Source organism: Engystomops pustulosus, chromosome 2, assembly GCF_040894005.1.
Source record: "Engystomops pustulosus chromosome 2, aEngPut4.maternal, whole genome shotgun sequence".
NCBI classification, from domain to species: domain Eukaryota; kingdom Metazoa; phylum Chordata; class Amphibia; order Anura; family Leptodactylidae; genus Engystomops; species Engystomops pustulosus.
Window position 1 is genome coordinate 89,309,031 of NC_092412.1, and position 26,047 is coordinate 89,335,077.

The window sequence follows — 26,047 nt, forward strand, 5'->3', positions numbered from 1 at the left end:
GTGTTTCCTGTTTGTGACATAGTCTGCAGGTGGATGTCACCTAGTCATTTCCTTGTCAGTTGTTATGTATCTCAAAAATACTGTACTGTACAGTTCATCGTAATGTTGTAGTACAGTTTTACTATCCTGTGACACTGTCCTTTGAAAAGCACAATATGTGTGTGAATGTGTATATAAATAAATATATCTACAGTATATATTAATTAATTTATACATTACTCAAAAAATGTTAGTTATATTTGTCTTTTTGGTGAAATACATGAAAAATGTAAAATGGTCATGCTACAGTGCAGTGGCATAACCTGAAGCTGAGAGGCCCTAGTGCAAAGTCTGTGCCAGGCCCCCAACTATGATGTATGGTTTATAGTACTAGTCTTCTCATATGGGAAAATTGACATCTTATGGGCCCTAAGGGGATAGTTGCCCGGTTGCCACCGGCACCCCTTCAAGTTACACCCCTGCTACAGTAATATTATTTTGTAAGTAGGGCATTAATAAGTAAGGAAGGAAATAGTAGTGATTTTCTAATCTTAAACAATTTACTGAAAATGCCAACAACCATGGTTTTTACACACCCGCAATAATGTCAGTGTCTAAATTACCCTACTTGTCATGTGGCCTCGAGCAGCAATTACAACAGGACAACAATGTCTCCTGGTGTTTACTAAATGTGGTGAGGATTTCTGACTATTGTGGTGGGATTTTGGGTTAACCAGTCCCAAAAGCAGATATTGGTTCCACATTTTGTGCATTGTGTGCCCTTTTTATGTGTTTTTAACTCTATGTGGCAGATTTATCAAGTGTCTGAAAGTCAGAATATTTCCAATTGCCCATGGCAACCAATCACAGCTCCCCTTTAAACTATTCATGAGCACTGGAGAAATGAAAGCTGAGCTGTGATTGGTTGCCATGGGCAACTGGAAATATTCTGACTTTCAGACTGCTTGATAAATCTGCCCCTATGTCTGTGTTTTTTCATATACTGTAATAAAATTAGTATTTTTGCTCACTACATTGTCCATTTGACAAATCTGTTTTCTTGTGTGTTCTTAAACAAACAAATGATGCGCTAAAGAACGTACTATAAATTCCAGTGTTCAGTTCGTCCTAATAAATTTTGGTCCTAGTAACTTCAAGCATTTATCAAGTCCCCCATCGCATAGTGTGGGTTAAAAATGTACAGGTTAAAAAAAATCTACCATGAAATTCAAGAATTGATTAACCAGAGACAGTTACTCACAGATGCAGGCACAATGACTAGGGTAATCTTCTTATATTTGTTAAACTTACTGATAAAAAAAAAAACTACTTGTAAAATTATGCTAATGAGCCTGAAGTTTCCTGGAGATTTTACCAGAGCCCCACCATGCTGCAGATTTACAGGCTGTTACAGTGTGCAAGGAGTCCTTCAACAATGTGTGCTGATACTTCCTCTGCTGCAGTGAGATTACATCACAGTGTTCAAGGGGGGCGAGGGGGTGTAGTCAGAGACCATGTGATCTCTGAGGCATTCACAATCGCCCTGCTGAGGACCTTATGATTCATGAAATATAAGATCAAGGTCCTGGCAGGAAAAATGTTCATGGACAGCTAGAGATCACATGACCCTCCATCTGCAGCTGATACTTTATATATCAAAAAGCTGTGCATAATTTTTAATAGATGTATATTGATAAATTACCTAATATTCTGCTCCCCAAACATTACAAAAAAACATGAGGCTAAGTGGCCAACCCCTTTTAACAATACAACCAAAAAACAATATAAAGTGCATGATGTATCTTAAGTGTTACTTAACCCCTTCATGCTCGTATGGCGCAAAGCTACAAAATGTGTATGAAGACGGCTCGTGGTCATACGGAGGTGGGGATTGTTGCATATTGCAGCAAATGCCCACTGCTTATACCCACCGATCGTGAGTATTATCCCCTTCGTTGTTATTATCCCCTTTGTTATCTTTATTGAGATTGCCTGTCCCCATAACGTCAACAGGGAGTGGGGATCCGTTGCTATGAAAGCCTCGGATCTTCGTCAGACCCCAGGCTATATGAAGTCATGAAATAAAGTATAGTGTTGTCTATCAGTTATTTTCAATCTATTTTCATGATCTATTTTTTTTTTTTTTATTATTTGCTTTGCAGATAAAGCTCCGTTTTCCAAAGGCCTCCTACTTCTCCCCAGTGCACTGTCCATTCTACTGGCATTCCTCTTTCAACCGCAGCAGTCATTCTTTGTCTATAACTTGCAAGCAATAAAAGAAAACTTCCAAGTAAGTAATTAACAGGCTCAATACAGCTTATTTTTACTATAGAATTCAAGTAATATTTCCCGGCACTGAATAATGAGGGTTTTGTGTACCAAACCTAAAACCAAAGACTCTCATCAGGATGATAAGGCTCATTTTACATTGCTATATTTTGTTCAATATTTCCATCAGTATCTGTATTTATATTTTGTCTATGAGAGATCCTGAAAATTATAGACTCTTATAGACTTGACTGGTGCTTTGCTTATATCTGTAAAGTTCAAGCAGAGATTTGTCCACAGTGAGAAATTTGTAAAGAGGTTTTCTAAGATACTTGTGTTTTTTACACAATTATGATTTAAATTCAAATCAAACATTATGTTCATTTTATAGGTTTTCCCCAGGAATCTTACTATGATTTTTTCCCCCTCGGAGTATGAATGTTGGTCTATGATTTGCATTTATTGTCTCTGCAAATTCTTTTAGCACAAGTAAAACCTCAGATTGTATGAAAAAATATGTAGCCAGTGCTTGGATAGAAGAAAGTCTCGTTGGAAGGCCATAAATTTAAGCATCATAAAAATGAAGATGATATCCGGCACTCCGATTTAGGTAGAATTTAAATTGTACTATTTATTGAACATCCATTAAAAATTGATATTGCATGGTCTTAAGAAGACCCACACATTTAAACATAACAATTCAGTTCTTACTCGTGATCTAAAGGGCATATACAAACAACTTGGTTAAAAGGACCAAAACTCAGTAGCATGGAGTGCATCATAATTAGCACATGTGTATCAGAGAAAAACTTTGCAGCATTGTAAAAGATGTACCGTTGGGAGAATACATACAGGCTTGCAGAAGTTGTAGTTCTCAACAACTATATGAGAATGAATGTGCAAATCGCACATTGTAACAAATGGTGTGAAACAAGACTGGCTTGGGTCTTTGTGTCATTGCAACGGATTGCTGCTCCCCTATAAAATCATGGGGAGTGAAGATCCAAGCCAACATGGTAGCACCCACACGCTTGATGGCTTTTTGCTGGTGGCACTGATCGCGGGTGTTACCATTGGTTGTTTGCTGCAATAAGCAGCAAATGCTCACCGCCTATGGAGAGGGCTCAGCTACCTGCAACACACTATTGTGTTTACACATGCTACAAAAGAATGGAAAATATAACATATGTATTTTATCTGGCTAAATGTACAGCATGCAACATACAATTTATAGGTGGCACTATTTACATCTCATAATATTACATTGTACATGCCTTTCAACTATTTTGTATAACATGTAATCATTTTGCAAATATCTCTTATATCTTATTGTCCATTGCAAAGTTTTTCTCTGATACGCATGTGCTAATTATGATGCACTCCATGCACCTGTTTTTTGGTCTTTTTAACCAAGTTGTTTGTATATGCCCTTTAGAGCATCTAGTAAGAACTGAATTGTCAAGTTTTTACCGCGGAGGTCTTCTTAGGATCATGCAATATCACAATTTTTAATGGATGTTCAATAAATATGTTTAAAAACTATTTCGTTGTAGTGTGAAATTTTAAGAGAACATTGATACTACTGAATTATGTAGGTATATATTTATATGTGTTAGTCCCTGACAATTGATACTCTGATTACTCATACAGTACAGGGCAATTCTTCTCCTTTTTAGCATATTAGGCTTGGTTCACAACTGTACATGATTTTCTCTGTTCTACTTTGTTATAGGAGAAGAATAAAAATAATAAGGATGTGTTTCAGTAGAACCTGTAGTTTTTCAACCTGTTGTGTTATGTAGAGTGCCCTCTTATGCTACCCATGACATTTTTATTTTTCTGATGCTTCTTCCATGTCAAAAATTAACTTTTATGCAAATGAGGCAGGAGGGCTTTGGGTATGGGATGGGAGTTACCAGAGCACTTAAGGGCTTCGGCCGCACAGCGATAACAACTCCCCCTTCTACATTTACAAACTTTAGCACCTTCCTTTATCCTTCTTTCTTCAGCTACATCACTCCTGGGCTCAGCGAGAACCTGTCCTGCAAATTAACCCACCCAAGATAGATTCTTTATTAAAAACTATGATTAAAAAGCATTGCCCTTGGCCATGGGAGCAATGTTAAAAAAGTAATTTGTAAACTTCTATGCAACTTCCCTGACAGGTCTCGTTGCCACAGAACATGCTGCTATTTTAAACTTTGAAAAAGAGCTTGGTTATATCATTGGCCAGTTCATGTCATGTGACCATGGTGATTTATCCTAAGTTCCTGTTCATTTGCACAGTCTACCCCATGTATGTATCTGATCACATAAATTAATTGCATACCTCCATGGAGGTTGGGGAGGAGTAGAAGTCCATAGAGGAATTCTGTGATCATGCTATGATACTGCCATGTGACCAGATACATACATGGGGTACAGATTGCAAACATAACTGGGTAAAGGACCTTATATGACATCACCCTGGTAACATGACATTCTGAGAAGAGGCTTGGGACATGGTGAGGTGTAGATGGGAGAGGGCGACTGTGCAGGGCAAGCCCCTCTAATGCCAGGTAATATAAGATAAGTGGATTTTGTGGGGATGTAAGGGAAACAGTTTTAGCTAAAAGAATGGTGTCAGTTAATAGGGTTCTATGAGAACTTGTCACTAGCTGTATTTGGGAAAATGTGGTAATGTTGTCCCTTTTTTCGTTTTGAAGGAAGGATCAGCAGGACATTAAAAAAATGTATAGATGGTATTTATGGGAATAGCCCTACATAACAAAGCAGTGAGTTCTAGAAGGTAAATTGTTGTGATGGAATTCCTTTAAACTGTCTGCACATGCCACATCAAGTAGTGACCTTTTCCCTTAGGTGACCCTCACTAAGCTTTCTGTTGCTGGCAAGTGAATTTGGCAAGTGGCACCAATGGACCCAAAACATCCTCTTGAGGGTTGGGCTTCCATTTGGGTGTCCATTTAGGAATTTTTATGGAATTTACTATGAAAATAGACTAGAACCTAGCTTTATTGGCAGTAAGGCTGCTGCTGTAAACCCTTGGGAATTATGAAACTCAGAGATTTAACAGAAGTGTCTGAGAGCAGAACTGTTTTAGTTGCAACAAACAAATCAGAGCTCAGCTTTCATTTTCCCACATGTTTATAAAATTAAAACTGAGCTCTGAACTAGTTTTACCTCAGACACTTCTGATAAATCTCCTCCAGAGACTAATTTCCAATCTAGGTTGTAACTGAAGGATTCTGGCTAATATACACAGCTGTTGTCGTGAATGGTAAATATGCAGCTCTTGTGTCCTCACCATCAGCAAAACAGAGTAATACATGTCTACCATGATGTTATATTAGGTCATTAGAAACGGTGACATTCTTTTACTATCTCAATGGGCCTAGCTGATGAAAAATAAACAATAACCTATACTCACCTCTCACTATGCTTACAGAGGCTCGGTGTTTGCAACAGCTACAGCCACACAAAAGCAAAACCTGACTCCTGTAGTGGTCGCTCCCTGTCAATGTGACATATACAAACAGAGGCTGGTGATGGGAGGTACCACTTTGGATTTGAGGGAGTATGAAGCACCTAGGGTCCATATAAAAAAGTCTGATTCTGTTTTGATTCTTTAGTAATAACATTTAATAACAACTTTTGTGTGCTCCTCCTCTCTGCCCTTTCCCTGGCCACGAGCTGTGTATATGCATTATGTAGCCGGTTGCGCGAGTGGAGCCGCAAGCGGCTTTTCAGAATGAAGACTTCGGCGAGGGGAGGAAGGAATTATGCACACGGGAGGGTGTGCTTAATTATTTGCAGACGGAATGCAAAGCCGATAAACGGAGTCACCCTGGCGCGCCGGAGCCTAATTTGAATATTTTTATAAATCATTTTCCTCCCCAATAGCAGCTTTTGTTGGGAAAAAACCATTATCACAATGAAAACGCCGGCCTGCAACTATGCCCAGCTTAAAATCATACTATACCAGTGGTAGATTTCTTCAAACACAATTAAATATCAATTCTCCTTTAATATTTCAGGTATGGAACCTTATCTTTGGGAGAATAATATGTCTAGATCTGAAGGACACCTTTTGTAGCAGTTTACTGATATATAATTTTAGGACGTTAGAGAGAAGATTTGGCAGTCGAAAATTTACAGTAAGTAGAATAGTTATGACTATACTATAATTTTGAATAAATGTATTTGTTTCATTTCAGGGGCTTTGTACTATTCTACATTAGATAAAGCAGCTCCCTGTACCTTTTTCTACTCTTTCTTTCTCCTGTAGTGAGCAGTGTATCTGAAATCCAGTACACAGTATAGTATTGAGGAGAGGGAGCCTATGTTAAACCCTTTCTGTAGCTAGAACAATACCTAAATCACACTGCTGGATTCTTCCTAGCCCAAGATTCGTCCTGGTATAGCTATTAACCCTTATTTTTAAATCCGCTTTTACTCATCCTGAAGTGGGCAGATACTCCCTGGTTTCACTCTATGGATCCTTTTTAGCAACCAGAATGCCAAGTTGATGGGAGAGGACTAAGTATGGATGATGGAAGTTGATTAACAGAGAAACAGCTGCAATAATGTAATGAATGTATATTGGAAAAATGTTGCTTATTAGCTATTGCACCTATAGAAAAAACTTTATAAAGTTTAAAGTTGCACTTTAAGTTATAAGAAACATTATCAGGCTCCTTAGCTGTCAGAGGAGTACAGGAAATAAAGCTGATTTAAACTGCAATAAACAGGGATGAAGGAGAAAAACTACAAAGGAATATTTTTCTTTAATAAAGTATATTACAAAGTTTTCTGTTATCATCTGCAGTGTTGTCAAAAGTTTTGTTACACTTTAACCAATTAATTATAACATTATTTTATAGTGTGCCCCTACACAATCTTAGGCTGCCGGCACACAAATGTGCTTGGTTCGTGGAAACAGGATTGTCTGCTAATCAGATGCCACTGACTTTGCACAGTACAGTTGACAGGAGTCCTTGCATCATAGAGATATATGATGCAAGGAGTTCCTGCTTGCTGAACAGCAGCGCCAACACTGTAACCGTTCGACACGGACTAGCATAGAGCCCTGTTTTCATGGACTGCGTGTGCTTAGGTGCAGATGGCCTTACTCTGATTGAACACAGTCAGAGTGTGTAAAAACCCCTAACAGCCGTGGTAGTATTCAGTAGATTGTTAAAATACATTTACAGGGGGAATACCAGAGAAACAACAATGTAAGATCTAAGAAAAGATGGTCTTGAATAGTTTTTTTTTTACTTCTCCCTGACCACCCACTGACTTTAGACATCAGCTGGTCTGGTGTCCGCATCGTCGGATACCCTAGGGAGAAGGTTGATGTGGTTTATTAATCCATCTTCGTTCTCGAATCCTCACAGCATCGTACATAGAGGAGGACAGCCAGCACTGCCGCTTTCATTACAGAGGGTCTGTAGGGGTTAATCAGGGCTGCAGGGTCTGTTCAGAGCCAGTCCAGAACTGATCACACACATGCCCCCACAGGGGGTCCTTTCACCCTGTAACTGGGGCTCTTAGAGATGCCCCAGTTACAGGTGAAATCTGTAAAAAACAGTCACCTGTTTGTCCCACACTATACATATTATATATCTTTATGAGTTGTGAAAGAGTGCCACCAAAATAATTTATAAAAACTTTAAAACTTCATGGTCAAACTAGTGATCTTGTAGTAAGCAAACAAAGCGTTTCCTAACCTCCGTTAATAATGCTCCCCGGCCTAAGTGGGAGAATGTCCCTATGTGGGTAGGTACTTAGTGGGTAGTTGTTACTTTATTATGCGTCTAGTGAAATACAGTTCTTTACAACACATTGTTTCCTAAATGGCTTGTTTTGCTGTAGTAAAATATGTGGTTTATAATCTTTTGTTGCAGTCGTATTTGCTGGGGACCTGGATACTTTCAGCGCTATTTGATATACTGCTCGTTGAAGCTGTAGAAGTTTTTACTGGTATAACTCTTAGTACTCTGCCCTCTGGATTGTAAGTCTTATTATTTTATTAAAATCAAATTTGTATTCATGTATTCATGAGGAACATGTAAAACTGTGCATTGTGAAGCTTTTAGATATTTCAGACAGTGCAGATTCTACATTCAATTTGTATGTGGTATTTCCGATGTGCAATCACCAGCATTGAGTCCTTTCCAGGATGTAACATATAAAATTCATCATAATGCTCTTTATTTTAGCTCCAATATGAAATAAGGCAGATTTCTATATAGTTTTATATTTCTGAACGTAATGGGGTTGTGCACATTTATCAAAAAAATGTTATTGTATGCATAATGAAAAGTTATACAATTTTGCAATAAACTTTATGTACCGTATATACTTGTGTATAAGCCGAGTTTTTCAGAACAAAAAATGTGCTGAAAAACGTCCCCTCGGCTTATACACGAGTCTATTACCAAAAAAAAATTACCCACTTAAAAAAATAAACTTAAATACTAACCCTCCGATGTCGGCGCGGCTTACCGATGTCCCCGCGTCCTGTCTTCTTTCTTCTCCACGGCTCTTCTTCTTTCTTCTTGCTTCTGTCATGGACGCGGCCATGTTTTCTTCTAGCAGGCGCATACTATGATGTCAGCAGCGGCCGCGTCATAGTATGCGCCTGCTAGAAGAAAACATGGCCGCGTCCATGCCGGAAGAGAGAAGAGCCGTGGAGAAGAAAGAAGACAGGACGCGCTGACATCGGGGACGTCGGTAAGCCGCGCTGACATCGGAGGGTGAGTATTTAAGTTTATTTTTTTAAGGGCCGTGGGGGCAGGCTGGCTGTATACTACTAGGGGCTGCTGTATACTACTAGGGGCTGCTGTATACTACTAGGGGCTGCTGTATACTACTAGGGGCTGCTGTATACTTCTAGGGGCTGCTGTATACTACTAGGGGCTGCTGTATACTACTAGGGGCTTGCTGTATACTACATGGGGGCTGCTGTATACTACATGGGGGCTGCTGTATACTACAAGGGGGCTGCTGTATACTACTGGGGGCTGCTGTATACTACTGGGGGCTTGCTGTATACTACTAGGGGCTGCTGTATTCTTCTGGGGGCTGGCAGGCTGTATACTACTGGGGGCTGGCAGGCTGTATACTACTGGGGGCTGGCAGGCTGTATACTACTGGGGGCTGGCAGGCTGTATACTACTGGGGGCTGGCAGGCTGTATACTACTGGGGGCCAGGCTGTATACCACTGGGGGGTTTGACCAATGCATTTCCCACCAACGGCTTATACCCGAGTAAGTAGTTTTTCCCAGTTTTTGGTGGTAAAATTAGGGGTCTCGGCTTATACTCGAGTCGGGTTATACTCGAGTATATACGGTATTAATTCTTCACGGTTTTCTAGATCTCTGCTTGATGTACTGTAGCAAGCTTCACTGTTTATTTTCATATGGATAAAAAATGGTTCATGGTTATGAGGTGTCACCCATAAGCCTGTGTACACATGACCATGTTCAAGGACAGCAAGAAGAGATCTAGAAAACAGTGAGGAATTGATACAGGAGGTACATTGGTAAAATTGTATATCTTTGCAACATGCAAATAATAGCATTTATTTGTGAAAACTGGATAACCCCTTTAAGCCTATTATTGTAACTAGTTCCTAAAAAATGTACACTGGGCCTTAGGTTTGACTAAACTAAGGCAAGGCAATATGGTTGCCCACACATCTTTCTGTTGTGTTGATAACTGCATTAAAGATGCTGGAACAAACTCTGCAGCCTGCTGCATTATTTTGGCCTGTCAAAAGCCTAGACCAAAGCAATCTCCTGGAATCATATAAGACTTTGCTTTCATCTTTATTATCTGATTGAACTTTTTTCAAGATTCCAATTGAATACTGTAGAATGGCAAAACTTCAGAAGCTAACACAGAACTAGAACCTACCAGCTGATAATGGTTACAAAGCTGCTGCAAATAGTACAAAACCAATGAAAACATTACTAATACTTTCTCTTGTTAATCTTGTGGAGGGCACTCGCAATCTTCCCGTTTTTTATTTGCTGGCTGTCAGCGTGTGATCTCTGCAGTCAATCAGTGGCCTCAGAAGTAACTTGCTGTTCCACTGGCATATTGGCTCGGTTATGGGACATATTGGGGTAAATTTATGAAAGTAGGACAGTGTACAGTTAGATTAGAAAGTGGAGTTTAGCAGATCAAAACATTAGGTTCAGCGCCCTCCGTTTGGCAACTCCACCTAACCCGGACATGTTGCTTGATGGTCTGCAAAGCGGCCAATCAGGCAGCTTTACACCCCTAGCAACTAGGCATGGTTGTGATTGGCCAGTTGTGTCAACCTTTTGTCCACCTGCCCAATTATAGCCATGCCTAGTTGCAAGGAGTGTAAAGTGTCAGATATCGGATGATAAATATAGTGTAGCATAAGACTGTATAGTATAAACTACACATTTTATTAATTCCTGCCAGAAAAATGTGCTGAAATTCAAGTGAATTTGAATAATAATTTTCACCACAATAGCCACACATACTTTTCTGACACCATATCCTTCTTGTATATACTACATAAAAGTGTAATGTAATATAAATGCTGGCAGTCCCCGATTTAAGGCCACCCAACTCCTAGTTATAGATGGATCTCTCTGCCCTTTGTGACCTCTGCTGAATCTCTGGATTCTGATAATGTACTGAACTTTATCCCCCTGTTATCAGAGATGTCTGTAATAAAGCTTTGTTAATCCTTGTTCCCTTTACAAGGCAAAATTTTGACCATCCAATTGCCCAAAAATTTGATCTGGAGTTACATCTATAAAATATACCTGTTCCCACTTATATACAAATTATTATTCAACTTCAAATTCAACTTCTACTAACCAGAACAAATGCAAACATATCATGTATGTAACCCAGGCACTGCTTGTACCACCATAATCTATTTATTTTTTTTAATGTCTTGTTTTAACTAAGATACAGAACAAAACATAACAAAATTACCTATCCATAGCTTAAAAGAAATATATAATATACAGTACATTGATTTATTTCATATACATAAATCTGATCACATCATTTCGCTATTGACATTGCTCAAGGAATGAATACTCCCACTTCTTATGCTCTTTCTCCGTACACTGCGTAAATAGTTTCTGTACCAAATAACACTGATGACTCGGGCCTGAAATTGCTTGGAGACAATGTAATATAAGATAACATCCAGACAAGTGCTGAGGTTCATCAGGAAGGTGCACACCTTTCCCCATGCAATGTTGTATTCTTGTCGTTCCTGGATCATTATTAATAGAAAGCACACATGAAAGGGCACAAAGCACACCAGAACCTGCACGATGAGAGTCACTATGATGCGTATTGACTTCTTCTTTGCTTTAGGTTTGAGTCGAGATGTTCTACCACTGATAAGACTGTAGATTATGATACTATAGCACCCTATCATAATCAACAGAGGAATCAGGAAAAAGAATATTAGCCGGGCATAGTTCAGCAAGCTGTTTTGTTTGAAGTGGACAAAGTCAAACAGTTTAAAACATGTAGTAAAATTTAATTCTTTATCAGGGTCCTCATATAGAAAAAGTAAAGGGGTTGTGGTTACAATGGTCATAATCCAGATACCAAAGCATGCCGTCATTGCTTTAGAAATGTTCTTCAGTTCTTTGATGTGCTTGGGCTGCACTATCGCCATGTATCGATCAGCACTGATAAAGGCAAGCAACCACAATGTAACGCTGGGGTAAAAAACTGTGATGGCACCCATGATCCGACAGAATATATCTCCAAATGGCCAGGATTGTTTGACATAGTATATAATACGGAAGGGAACAAACAAGAGGAATAGTAAGTCGAGCAGCGCTACGTTCATCATGTACACGGTTACAGTTGTTCTTTTCTTGGTTGTGCAGCTAAAAACCCATAGTGCTGTGATATTAACAAACAGTCCAACAGGCAGCACAATGCCATAATATATAAGAGCAGCAATTCCATATTCTTGGAACTGCCAGATATGTGGAGTAGTAGTTTGGCTTTGATTTCCGTTCTCCATTATTCTCTCTCGCTGTTAAAACGTGGTCCCTAAAGGAACAGAAGGGGAAACGCTATATGGATATCCACAATGATGCAATTGATTATAAATTGGAAGTACACACTACATACATTTTAAATATATGATCATGAAGAGCCTATTAAGAGCACTCAGCACTTAAACTTCTCGGCTGTATCCTAATTCCAATAATGCTATAGGTGCAGATGGTCCTATTATGTACAGAAGCGTTAATATTACATATACCTTTATCAACTTAAACTTTTAAGGGTGCATCCCTTTTTGTTTTGTTTTTTTTTTACTCCCCACCTATCACAACCCAGAAGTTTATTGTTTCATTTACAGAGATGTAGGAGGACTTGTTATCTGCAACTAACTGTACTTCCTATTGTCAAAATGTATTATTCCATGCTATGTACTTAAAATCTGACAGCTTTTTGTGGTGTTGCTTGATTTATAGACAGGAGGCAAAGGATACTTCCAAGATGGTGCCACTATTATTTAAATTTGATAGATGATTAGATCGGACCAAATATTTACAACCCGCAATCAATGCCAGCACTGATAGGTGTAAGTGGGTGTGTCACCCACCCATTGACCTGGGGGGGTCAAAAGGCTCACTTTACACCATGATAAGTTTTTGATAACTCAATGGATTTACTAATGTGTGCTGATGCTTGAAACTGTTCCAACTAAAGTTGCCCTCAAAAAGGTCCTCCTTCCCTCTGAGCCTTGCTAAATTCTAGGGGTAAAGGAACATAATACAGGCAGTCCCCTGTATCCTACATACAAGATAGGTTTCCATAGGTTGAATTTGTATGCAAGTCAAAACTGTATATTTTATCATTGTAGATCCATTGTAGGTTTATCAATTAAATCTATTACAGACACTTTACAGCTGATCATTGTAGTCTGGGACTATAGTAAACCATTGAGAAAGCTTCACCAAAGGTCACAGTGGGCAGAGGGGTCGGTCCTTAACTAGGGGTTCGTCTGTAAGTTGGGTGTCCTTAAGTAGGGGACCACCTGTATTAAGAATAGATTTCTAAATTGCACTTCCAATTAGTTTTAACTCTTGTGAAACACTTTACAAAATGTGTGAATACTGTTTTAATCATTTTGAGAGTTGCATTTTTTAAAGTGAGTGTCTAAAATATGGGTAAAAGTCTCTTTAGAATTGAATTGCACCCTAAAAACAGTTGTAAAACTGCTGTTGGATTTGTAAGTCCTCTAACATTTTCAAAAAACATATGTTTAAAAAAAGGATGACAAAATCAGAGATAAAGAACCTTTCTTATAGTAAAAAAATTTTAATTTAGCAAATTGAGAATTAAACTAAAATATGCAACATTTCCAATCTTTTTCACTGAGGTAGATTAAAAAAAACATACTGATGAAAGTTAACCATGTCCATGAATCAAAATAAGGAAAAATGTATCCAACTGCAGCAGAAATCTGGCATATTTCTCAGCCAAAATCAAGTCTAAAATGCATTGTGCCACACTTTCATCTAGAGTTTTAGACACTTTTCCAATCAGTAAGACAAAAGGGCAGTGTTTTTTTTGTGAGCTTTTTTTTCAACTTCTTGTACAAGTTAAAATGTTACAAATTTATTATGACATAAATGGTTTTGTTAAAAGCAGAAGGGGGCTGGCTATATACTACAGGGGGCTAGCTAGCTATATACTGCAGGGGACTAGCTATATACTACTGGGGCTGGCTGACTATATTATGGGGAGGCTGTGACCAATGCATTCTTTATAATTTCTGGAAAGACTTGCATACGTAAAGAAATGTTTTAACTACCAAACCTTTTAATTAATGTGATCACAGTGATTCCTTATAAGGACAGAAATTCTGTATTATTAAAGGGACTTTTGCAGCATGGAAACATCCTTGTGTCATTCCAGACACTGTTTACTGCTGTGTAATTAAACTTTACTGGTAATTAATGTATTAAATAATCTCACATGAAGAGGACTTGGCGGCATTTAAGACCACCAACAAGTGGAAAACACTCTGACTTCAAACACCCTTTAGTGACTTATTGCATTGTCTAAAAATAAGTACTTTGTATTGTCAGAGCAGTCAGTGTTTTCCTGTTTGTCTCTTGTGGCTTGGTTAACTTTTAGTTTTGCCTACTCTATTTCTTCTGTGAATTATCTGATCTTCAAAGGTTATTAAAATAGTTAATCTTTTAAGCAACATTTTACATTTTTAAATAAGATCTAATGTTATTAAATGTGGTTGGTGAAATCTATGAGGATTAGGTTTCTGCTGCAAGGCTGCTCCATTTTACTCTAGTGCAGTGATGGTGAACCTTTTAGAGACAGTGCCCAAACTACAACCAAAATCCACTTATTTACCGTGAAGTGCCAACATGGCATTTGAAGCAGTAACTTATTGCTACCTGTTCTTCCACATCTTTCAATCATTTTGGCACACTTGGGCAACAATACAGTTGAAAGAAGGAGGGCAAATTTAGCAGCATATCTTCAGTTTCCTGGGACTGCAGGTTTTGGTGGACTTGGTCCTATTTGGTGAACTCTGTCCTGGTGTGATTGTCTGAGTGTCCACCGAAATGGCTCAGAGTGCCACCTCTGGTACCCATGCCAAAGGTTTGCCACCACTGCCATAGGTTCGCCACTAGTGCAATATTGTTATTTTCCTAAATCTGTTTGATGTGTATTGGTTATTTCTGGTAATTTTTCTGAATAAAGGTAGTCCCGTGAACCATTATTCAAGACATCCCAGCATAACTCTTCTCCACCTACTGAATTCTTACAGGTCATTTAAATACATTCAGAAATGGTTTTCTTACTGCAGAATCACCCAGAATATAGAAGAAATATTTCCCCTAATTTACATGTATCCTCTATCCACAAGTTTGAGAAAAAATATCACCTGTGGCGGGAAAGTTCCTCTAGCGCTCCTGCATGGCAGCATAAGCTCATCTTTTAAGCCGTAGCAGAAGTTTCATAGCAATCAATGGAGCATGGCTTACAGAACAAACCAATACCAGAAGTCTGTGATGCATGGCTCCTGTGGGGGACTTGTGGTCCTGACCTTCAGACATATACCGGTATACTCTATCCCAGTTATTTAAAGAAACAGTTTTAATCTTTTCACGCATGTCTTACTCCTATATACGCCATAACTGCACATACCCTGTGCAGATAGCACTTGTATATTATGGTTTGACACTAAAAAAGACTACATTTTCTGAGCCTTGACAGACAGAAACACAGTTCACATTATGTTAAAGAGGAGAATCCAGATTGTGCCACAGAAGCAGAGATATTGATTGCAGTAGAATATGATATGTGATTTTTATATACTGCTCTCCACTCCCAAATTTAACTTTAATAGTGGATATCTCCGGTTCTGTGCCACCGGAGTCCTGATCTAGATTCTCCTATTTAATAGGAAACAAGAACGGTGTTTCTAGCTGCCACAGTTCAGAAGTTATAGGTATTTGAAGTACGTGTCCCCTCCAACCTGTCAGCTAAAGGCAGAATGGAGAAGGAGCTGCAGGAAGATAGGACTAACACTTTGCAAAAGTACATGCAGACTCTGCATATTTAGCTGAACCTAAAGGTTTTTACAGATTGATTCTATACAATTTTTTAACATAATTTGCAATTTTTCAACCTTTTTAATCACTAAACCCCCTCCCGAAGCGTGACGTAACATTAGAGTATGAGCTGAGCCTTTATTTATATAGCACCTACAGATTACGCAGTGCTGCACAGAACTCACCAAATTGGTTCCTGTTCCCATGGGGCTCACAGTCTAAACAAACTACCAGTATGTTTTGGAGTGTGGGAGGAAACCGAAGGACCTGTAGGAAACCCATGCAAACACGGAGAGAACATACAAACTCTTTGCAGATGTTGACCTGGGTGGGACTTGAACCCAGGACCCCAGCACTGCAAGGCAGAAGTGCTACCCTACCCACCCGCCGTGCTGCCCTTAGTGCTGCCATTATACATACAGGGTGAGGGTTTGCTGCATACTGCAACAAACACCCACCACTAATACCGGTGGTCAGCTAGTAAAATCTTTGTTGCAATTATCACTCCCCCTGTGAGGTATTTGTGGGTAGAGATTGGTTGCTAGCTAAACAGCTAAACTACCAGGCCTTTTGTTCTGTCTGATCTTTTAGTGTTTGAATGACCCCACACAGGTCTGCACACTGTAATATGAAAAAGTGTCAGAATATAGCAAAATTATGATTTTTTGTACACAAGGTTTTAATTTTTAAAATGTATTAAAACTTAATAAACCTTAAAAAATTTTTTTTTATCACCATCATCATAACGTACCAAAGTCATTTGGAGTGCACAGTGAAAGCTGTAAAAACGGAAAAAAATGGTGCAAACATTTGTCAATTTCCACCGAATTTGGAATTTTTCCCCCAGTTCCTAGTACACGGCATGGAATATAATACACCGACACTAAGAAATTGTTTGTATATATACATGTATAGACAGGAATAAAAATCAAATAGTTTGCAGACAGGAATAAAAAACAAAGTCCGTTGAATTTTGTACTAATTTTGGAATCTGTAAACAGGAGCCAAATGGTGGATAAACCAATACATTTAAATAGATTATTTGCATAAGGTTACAGATTAATGGTTGCAACACCTTTCTTGTTTTGCATTGTGTTGTACATAGTTAGACATAGTACTGATGATATTTAAAACAAAATATTATGGTCTTCGGGAGGAGATTGGTCTGCATTTCTCTAAACAAAAAAGCAAACAAAAAAAAGTATAGGGATATGTGCACTTACCTTTCAGTTCATAGTGACCATGTTGAAAGTGCTCAGTGTTGTCTGCAGCTCTGATATTCTTGAGAATGTGACTTCCTCCTACTGTTGGTTTTAGGGGACTCTTTATTCAGGAAATGAAAGCAATGTGTGAATTAAGTGTCTATGTTGGCTGAAGAACTGCACAGAAAAGTATCCTCCCTTAAGACCTCACATGGATAAACTTTCTCTTTGCCCTTATTTGTAAGATTCAAGAAATAACAGTGGGCGACAGATACGTGCCAAAAAGTAAATATCTGAAGCACTACGTTTTTGGCTTGGGGTATTCATTTGCAAATTGCATAGGGTTATAACGTTTATAGTAATAAATCCCCCTGGGTTGTTGTACGCTATTATCAGGCAGTGCAGTGGTTCCTGTCATACACAGCAGCGTGACTGTAAATGGCAGACCACTGGATTCTCACGCTGATACCGCAAGCATCAAATGAGGCCATTTCATTATTCTCTGCTTTGACAGCTGACCATTTATAATATCTTAGTGAAAGTGTTTTAGTTCTAGTTTGGGTAGTGTGAGGACACCAAGTATATCCAGAATTGTTGAAAAGGAAGTGGATGATTTATGAATGTGTATAACTTGGCCTGGATGTTTTCCATTATCAAACAATTAACTTACAATTCTTGTAGTAGTGTCTATAAAAGAAAGTCTTCACCCACAATTATTAATGTTTAGTTTCCTTTCCAAGGAATTTCCCTACCATTGCAAGCTCCGTCTAACTTCCCAAACTTCACTTAAGACCTTCAGTTGTCTTAACATTGATGCCGGCTTCATGTCCTCCTATCTCTGACCTGGAGGCCTCAAGCAGATAAGAGCCAGGGCACTCTTGTCATGTCTCAGAGGTTTTTAGTCTGTTTATTGCCATCCAGTTGTAAATAAGATGTCCTGTATTTATCAATCTGTTGTTTTAAAAAAAAAAAAATTTAATACCCTTTGATGATCACTGCCTAGTGTGTATAAAATGCTGTGAATAACCTCATGTCTGACAAAGAGAACTAGTATTCTCGAAAGTTCCCCATCAAATATATATATATATATATATATATATATATATATATATATATATATATATATATATATATATATTTTTTTTTTCATAGTATATAAGGCCGGAAAAAGACGCAAGTCCATCAAGTCCAACCTCTAAGAATTAAATAAATGTTTTATCCCCATAACCCGTGATATTTTTTCTCTCCAGAAAGGCATCCAGGCCTCTCTTGAACATGTACATAGAGTCCGCCATAACAACCTCCTGCGGCAGAGAGTTCCATAGTCTCACTGCTCTTACAGTAAAGAACCTTTGTCTATGGTGATGGTAGAATCGCCTCTCCTCTAGGCGTAGAGGATGCCCCCTTGTCCTGGTCACAGGCCTAGGTATAAAAAGATCTTTGGAGAGATCCTTGTACTGTCCGTTCAGGTATTTGTACATTGTAATGAGGTCTCCCCTCAGTCGTCTTTTTTCTAAACTGAATAATCCCAAATTTTGTAATATGTCATTGTATTCTAATCCCTCCATTCCCCTAATAATCCTGGTTGCTCTCCTCTGCACCTGTTCCAGCTCCACTATGTCCTTTTTATACACTGGTGCCCAAAACTGTACACCATATTCCATGTGTGGCCTGACCAGTGATTTGTATAAGGGCAAAACTATGTCTTTATCATGAGAATCTATTCCTCTCTTGATACATCCCATAATTGTATTTGCTTTAGCAGCAGCCGCCTGGCTCTGGTCACTAAAATTAAGTTTACCATCTACCAATACCCCCAAGTCCTTTTCAGCTCCAGTTTTACCAAGTAATTGACTGTTTAGAACATAATTATACTTTTTGTTTCCACGGCCCAAGTGCATAACTTTACATTTATCTACATTAAACCTCATCAACCATTTCTCTGTCCACTCCTCAAGCTTCCACAGATCCCTCTGTAATGCTAAACCATCGGTCTCAGTATTTATTCATTTACACAGCTTAGTATCATCTGCAAATATTGAAACTTGACTGTGTAAACCCAGAAGTGGCCCCAATACTGACCCCTGTGGCACTCCACTGGTAACCCAACTCAAGGATTGCTTTTTAGTCCTGTTTTGTATATTGGTACCACATTTGCTATGCGCCAGTCCTGTGGAACATAACCAGTCCTCAGCGAATCTTCAAATATTAAAAATAACGGTTTGTCTATCATGGTACATAGTTCATGCAGGACCCGGGGGTGTATGCCATCTGGCCCCGGTGATTTATCTATCTTAGTAGTTGTTAGGCGGTGCCGTACCTCTTCCTGCATTTAACTGTTGACACTCCAAAGAGAATTTACATTATTCCTCATTGTCTTCCACCAGGGGATTTTCCTTATTAAAGACAGTCGAGAAGGTGACATTCAGTAGATTGTCCCTTTCCCCATCCCCTTCCGCCATGACCCCGATGTTATTCCTAAGAGGGCGCACACTCTCCATTTTTAGTTTCTTATCATTATTATACTTGAAAAATAATTTGGGATTATTTTTGCTCCCTCTGGCAATATTTCTCTTGAAAAATAATTTGGGATTATTTTTGCTCTCCCTGGCAATATTTCTCTCTATTTTTTCGGCCTTTATCTGCTTTTTACTGGATTTATTTTTCTCTCTATGATCCTGTAATGCCTCATAGCTACCTTCACTTTTTAGCACCTTAAATGCCTTATTTTTCTCGCTTATTGCTTTCCTTACAAGGCTATTTAGCCACATTGGCTTTTTCTTGTTCCCCTTATGCTTTTTCCCATACGGTATGTGTTTCTCACAGGACTTTTTTAGAATATATGAGAAGTAGTCCAATTTTTTGGGGGGGCTTTTGTCTTTGAGAACATTATCCCAGTCTATGCCTTTAAGGCCTTCCTTAGTTGCTGAAAATTTGCCCTCCTGAAGTATAGAGTGTTCGTTGCCCCTCCACTAACGCTCTTAGTAAAGCGTAATACAAAATCAATGATATTATGATCACTATTCCCCAGGTTCCCCCCAACCTGTAGTTTTGATACTCTATCAGGTCCGTTGGTTAGGATAAGGTCCAGCAGTGCCCCCCCTCTTATTGGCTCCAGGACTAGTTGCAGCAGGTAATTGTCTTTTGTTGTTGACAAGAACCTGCTGCCTTTGAATGACCTGCAGGTTTCTGCTCCCCAGTCAATATCTGGGTAATTGAAGTCCCCCATGATAAGTACTTCACCATGCTTTGAAGCCGCATCCATTTCACTTATCAACATTTCCTCTGCTGTCTGCATTATAATTGGAGCCTTATAACAAACCCCTAGTAATATTTTATTATTCTTTTTCCCTCCCCTTATCTCCATCCATAGGGACTCCACATTTGCATTTGCGTCACCGATGTCATCTCGCAGGACAGGCTTGAGGCAAGAATTCACATATAAACAAACCCCTCACACTTTTTTATTTATACAATCCTTTCTATAAAGACTATAACCATCTATAGTAACAGCCCAGTCATAGCTACAGTCCAGCCATGTCTCGCTGATACCCACTATATCATATTTCCACTCCAACATCAAGAGTTCCAGTTCCTCCATTTTGTTTGTGAGGCTTCCCGCATTTGTGTACATACACTTTATATGGTTTTCCCTATCCCTATTCCTTTTGTTCTCATTCCCCAATCTTAATCCATCCCCCATTCCTCCCCCATGGACTGTGACTCTTCCCAGCTCTCTATCTACACTGTCTATTTGCCCTGCACAAGTATATTTTCCCTCCCCCCAGGTCCTTAGTTTAAACACTCCCCCAACCTTATAGCCCAGTTCTCCATGATCCCAAAGTCTTCCTTCCTACTCCAACTTTTGATCCACTTAATTACCTCCCTGATTTCCCGCTGCCTTTCTGGTGTGGCACGTGGTACAGGTAGTATTTCGGAGAAAACTACCTTCAAGGTCCTTACCCTGAGCTTATGACCTAAATCCCTGAAATCATTTTTAAGGACCTTCCACCTACCTCTTACTTTGTCATTAGTGCCAACGTGGACCATGACCGCTGGTTCCTCACCAGCCCCTCCCAGTAATCTGTCAACCCGATCCGCAACATGCCGAACCCAAGCACCCTGTTCGGTAGGCACAGTCTTTGTGACAGATTGCCCTGTGTGTTCCCCTAATAATGGAATCTCCCACTACCAGCACCTGTTTGACCTTGCCTGTGCTCCCATTACCCTTCTTACTGGAGCAGACAGTCCCCTGGTTGCTAGAGGCCATGTCTTGCTGCAGTATTGCTACCCCAGAGCTGAGATCCCCCTCATCCGCCAGCCTGGCAAACTTATTGGGGTGCACCAGGTCAGGACTAGACTCCCTGCAACTCTTCCCTCTACCCCGCCTTCTACATGTTACCCAACTAGCTGCCCCCTCACTCTGCACCTCCAAACTTCCATCCCCACACTCATCTTTCCCAGAGAGTTTGTGCTCCAGGAGCAGCAAACTTCGCTCCATATTGTCAATTGCCCGCAGCCTTGAAACTTGCTCATTTAGATCCAGAATCTGGGCTTCCAGATGAGCCATTTTCACACATCCCACACAGCGGTATTCCCCCTCGAACGGCTGTTCAAGGAAAGCATACATGGCACAGGATGTACACTGTGTAGCAATGCCACTTATGGAGTCCATTGTTCTAATGGGGATTACAGGAGAATTATGGGGGAAAAAAAAGCATAATTTACAAAGTAAAAGTCAAAGTATCGCCCTTCCCGTGCCCTTCGATCTACCAGTGACATTAGATTAATCTCTACCTTAATTCGAACCTCCCATGCACGTCTCCAGGACTCCCGAGTTGCACCAATTCTCTGGAATGCCCTTCCCCAGACTCTGAGACTAGTACCCACCCTCCAAAGCTTCAAACATGCTCTTAAAACCCATCTCTTTAGCCTATCACACTCGCTAACTGCTTGTAATGTCAACTCTCCCTTTACTAATCCATCCTATGTCCTATCTCCCATCTGTTATCTGGCAAACAGCTGATATATACCAAGCTCCAGGCTTCTCTGCAGTCTCTTTCACCTAGGACCCTGTAAATAAGATGGCGGCTGATGGCTGGTTCAAGCAGCAACATCGTTGTTTAGTAAATTATTTATTAAATTATTTTATATTGGTCCCTTATGAAGAATGGCTGGACCATTATACAACCTCTTGTGTCACCCCCTCATCCTCCTAGTCTGTGAGCTCTTGTGAGCAGGGCCCTCACTCCTATTGTTCCATATGACTGTTTGTTCTTTGTAATGTAATATAGTTGTATATGTTCCCTATGATTTGTAAAGCGCTACGGAATTTGATGGCGCTATATAAATAAAGATTATTATTATTATTATTATTATTAAAGTAACACTGAATTATGATCAATGCACACTCGCCACAAAACTCGCACACTCGCTTTTCTGAATGCTCTTTAAAAGGTTATTTACCACAAAAATCTGCTGTGCTCACTGCAACATGATCTGGCTTTTAAGCATATATTTTTTGAAAATGCATTCATTTTCGACCCGTTTTAATTAAGATAATTGGTCAAAACGGTCAAAAACTGATGTATTTTCAGAAAACGCATGGGTTTTTCAAAAAGGCATGCATTTTTTAACGGACTGCCAAAAAACAGCCCAAAAAAGGGGTTCAAAATGCCTTGTGTGCCACCGGCCTAAGGCTTCGGTCACATGTTGTGTTTTGTATGCTTATGCTCAAGTCAATAGGTTTTCCCAGTTTTTTGGTGGTAAAATTAGGGGCCTCGGCTTATACTTGAGTTTATACGGTTTCTGTGCAAGCAGTTTGCACTAAAAAGAATATGCAAAGTCTGACAGAAAACTGACGCACGGCCCATATTAAATGTGCCCTATTGTCTTGTAATTTAGCATTCTGAATCCAGTATTGGATTCCCCTTTATGAATGAAAATCCTTTGGTCTACTTTTAAATTCTTCCTTGGCATATATTCAGTTGTACTCCACTACCACCACCTAGTGGTAACATGGCTAAATTGTTTGCTCTGAATTTTAGATTCCGTTATGAATCATTGTCGTTTTTATATAAGGTAAATTGTTAGTTCTCTCTGTCTATTCCAAAAAGTTGACCTGAATGCTTGTTTTTCATACTTGTTTTTATTCACATGTAAATGAGCACTTTGTTATAACATGAACACAGCCAAGAGCTGGGTGCACCCTCTTTCCCGTTGTGATATTAGGAGTGGAGCACTGTTCTGTCAATGGAATGTGGGAGTTGCTCAACGGTGAATCTGGGTAAAAGAGGGTACAGTGGTATGCTTGTAAGAAGTGGTATGCTTCTAGTTAACTTTTTGTACTCATTGGAACAGTGTTTCTAAATTTATTGTGCATCTATACTTCTCAAAAAAGGGATAGTAGTACGGAAAGAATGATCCAGCGCTTAGTGTTCGGGAAACAAATGCTCCAGGCGTTTTATTTCAAAATGCAAGGAAGGGTATAGACATTACATGAACCCCAGCACTGTGTCCAAGAGGTGGACTACACTGTCCAGCCTACGCGTTTCGAGCGCATCCACACGCTCTTTATCAAGGCTACGTTATACCATTGACTCTCAAAAAAGGGAACACTAAAATATCACATCATAGATCTCAACAAATGAAATATTCCATTTTAAATTCTTTATTCATTACATGGCGGAATGCGTTGAGACCAATAAATAATATGTCTGTGTGACCTCCCTACAACGCCAGGGCATGCTCCTGATGTGGTAGTGGATATTCTCCTGAGGCATCTCCTCCCAGACTTGAATTAAAGCATTAGTAAACTTCTGGACAGTCTGCAGCGTGGCGTCTGTGGACTCGGTAGGGGAGCACGGCGGGCACACGGCAGCGCGGGGAGAGGAGCAGGAAGTGAGCGCCGCTAACCCCCGCCCCTCTTCATATTAAAGTATGGGCAACGTCCTATCTTTTCCCGGGCTACGGAGCAGTACGGTGCCGCACGTGTGCTGCACCGTACCGCTCCCGTACCATGCCGTCAGCCTATAGATGTGTATGGGGGACGTATATCGGCCGTACATACGTCCCCCATACATGTGTGTGAATGTAGCCTTAGACTGGCAGGTTTCCAACAGTTGGTTTTATAGTCCAGTGTTAAATGCTTTCTGATGTGTGTGCTGTGTGCGAATAGACTGCACCAGTCGCTCGTATGTTTAACATGTTTAACAATTTCTGCCTTCTGTCGATGTTTTTGCACAGGAAATTCTCAGATACCTCAAACATAAAATTGAGCAAAAACTTCCCCCTGCAGTAACAATGGAGCCACATCCACCACCTCCTATGTCTTGTAGTATTGTGATTAAATTTGCGTTCTTTTGAAAATTCTCAGTTGATAAACGTGGTGTTGCACATTCTGTGATGTTTTTTCCGCCATTGCGTGACTTGAGTTGCGTGTTCTCCTTGCTAAAAAAAAACATGCAAAAACAATGTTTGCGGAAAAGTTTGCGACAATTATATGCCAAGAAGCTACATACGACTAATGATAAATCTCCCCTGATCTCTCAGATGTGCTTGATTGGATTCAGGCCGAGCATTGTCATGCATCAGAAGGAACCCAGGGCTTACTGCATATGCATTTATTCTCAGAACGGCTCTGTAGATCTCAGCCCAGTACCTAATGGCAGTCTGCGTACCTCTGGCATCAAAGAAATGCTTCCCCACACCATTACTGACCCACTACCAAACTGGGCATGCTGGAGGATATGGCAGGCACGAGAATGTTCTCCTCCATGTCTACAATGTTGAATGTGCCAATCTTTGTGTTCTCCGGCATATGGCAATCACTGTGCACGCTGTAGCACAACACAACGACTTGTGGACATTGGGCCCTCAATGAGTCTGTTTCTGATGCAGGCTCATGGATGTTAGTGGTCTGCTGGAGGCCATTTTGTAGGGCTCTGGCACTGCTCCTACACTGCCTCCTTACACAAAGGAGGTAGCAATCCAGCTGCTGGGTTGTTTCCCTCCCTCGGCCTCCTCCATGTCTAGTGGTGTACTGGTCTATCTACTGCTCCATTCTCTGGATACTGTGGTGACAGACTTGGATGGACTGGCAATGTAACCCACCGGGTGATTTCCCAGTGGGCTTACTGCTCTTGGGCCCTCTACTCTTCATCCCTATCTCTAGCTAAATGCCATGATGGGCACAGTCCCTCAATGTAACTGTGTAGAATGAAGCTGGGGAGCACGCTAGTGATGTTACTAGGGATGTGCTGGGTTGTTTCCTTTTCATGATGTAGCCGGCAGCTGGAAGAGACTTAAGCTGAAGGGAGAGACTTGTAGGAAAGAGAAGATGAATGTACCTCTAGAGCAGTCAGAGAATTAAGGGACAGTTTGGGTACTTTATTCATCTGTATAGGGGAGACATTTTAACATATTCTCTGCCAGAGACTTAAAGAGGACCTGTCACCCAAATTTTCGGCACTAGAAACTGCTTACTAAAGTAAGTAGCTCTTAGTTCTTGAACAAACGCCGCAGTGTTGGAGTGATAGCGTTACCGGAAACCATATTCATGAGGGGGCGGGGTTGGGGTGTGGCTAGGGGCAGTGACTGCTGCCTGGCACGCGAAGTCACTGCCAGCCTATGGAGTGAGCGGGGCGGTCCGGAGAAGAGGCCACCACCTCATGAATACATCGGACCACTTTGCGAGCGGTCCGAAGATTACATTGTACCCCACCGCAGTGTTTGATAGTGTTATCAGAGGTTTAGTTCCTTTAGTTTAGTAAGCAGCTCCTAGTTCCGAAAATTTGGGTGACAGGTCCTCTTTAACTCATATGTCCTGTTCAGGGATGTACTAACAGCCATAACTTTGGATGCGTGCCACCTAGGACTGGTTCTAATGTCAGTTTAAACACACAAATCTCATGTTTCTAACCCTGCTTCATTCCTGTTTCTATGTCTTACAGAGCTAGAGATATCAACAGTTAAAGGTACAG

At 40.1% G+C, this 26,047-nt stretch overlaps 2 protein-coding genes across 5 annotated transcripts in view; one reads left to right on the top strand and one right to left on the bottom strand.

Moving 5' to 3' along the window:
* Positions 1-26,047, top strand: part of UBAC2 (UBA domain containing 2) — a 106,654-nt gene that overhangs the window by 20,349 nt on the left and 60,258 nt on the right. For all 4 annotated transcript variants that reach the window (XM_072135492.1, XM_072135490.1, XM_072135491.1 and 1 more), the window contains exons 3-5: positions 2,142-2,269; positions 6,282-6,401; positions 8,154-8,260. In XM_072135492.1, the coding sequence (XP_071991593.1) occupies positions 2,142-2,269; positions 6,282-6,401; positions 8,154-8,260 (355 nt within the window). The remainder of the gene's footprint in view (positions 1-2,141; positions 2,270-6,281; positions 6,402-8,153; positions 8,261-26,047) is intronic.
* On the bottom strand, positions 11,185-17,198 carry GPR18 (G protein-coupled receptor 18). Its single transcript, XM_072135495.1, has 2 exons — positions 17,088-17,198; positions 11,185-12,322 (listed from the first exon to the last, which is right to left on the bottom strand). The coding sequence occupies exon 2, from the start codon at positions 12,291-12,293 to the stop codon at positions 11,301-11,303; it is 993 nt and encodes a 330-aa protein (XP_071991596.1). The 5' UTR covers positions 12,294-12,322; positions 17,088-17,198; the 3' UTR covers positions 11,185-11,300.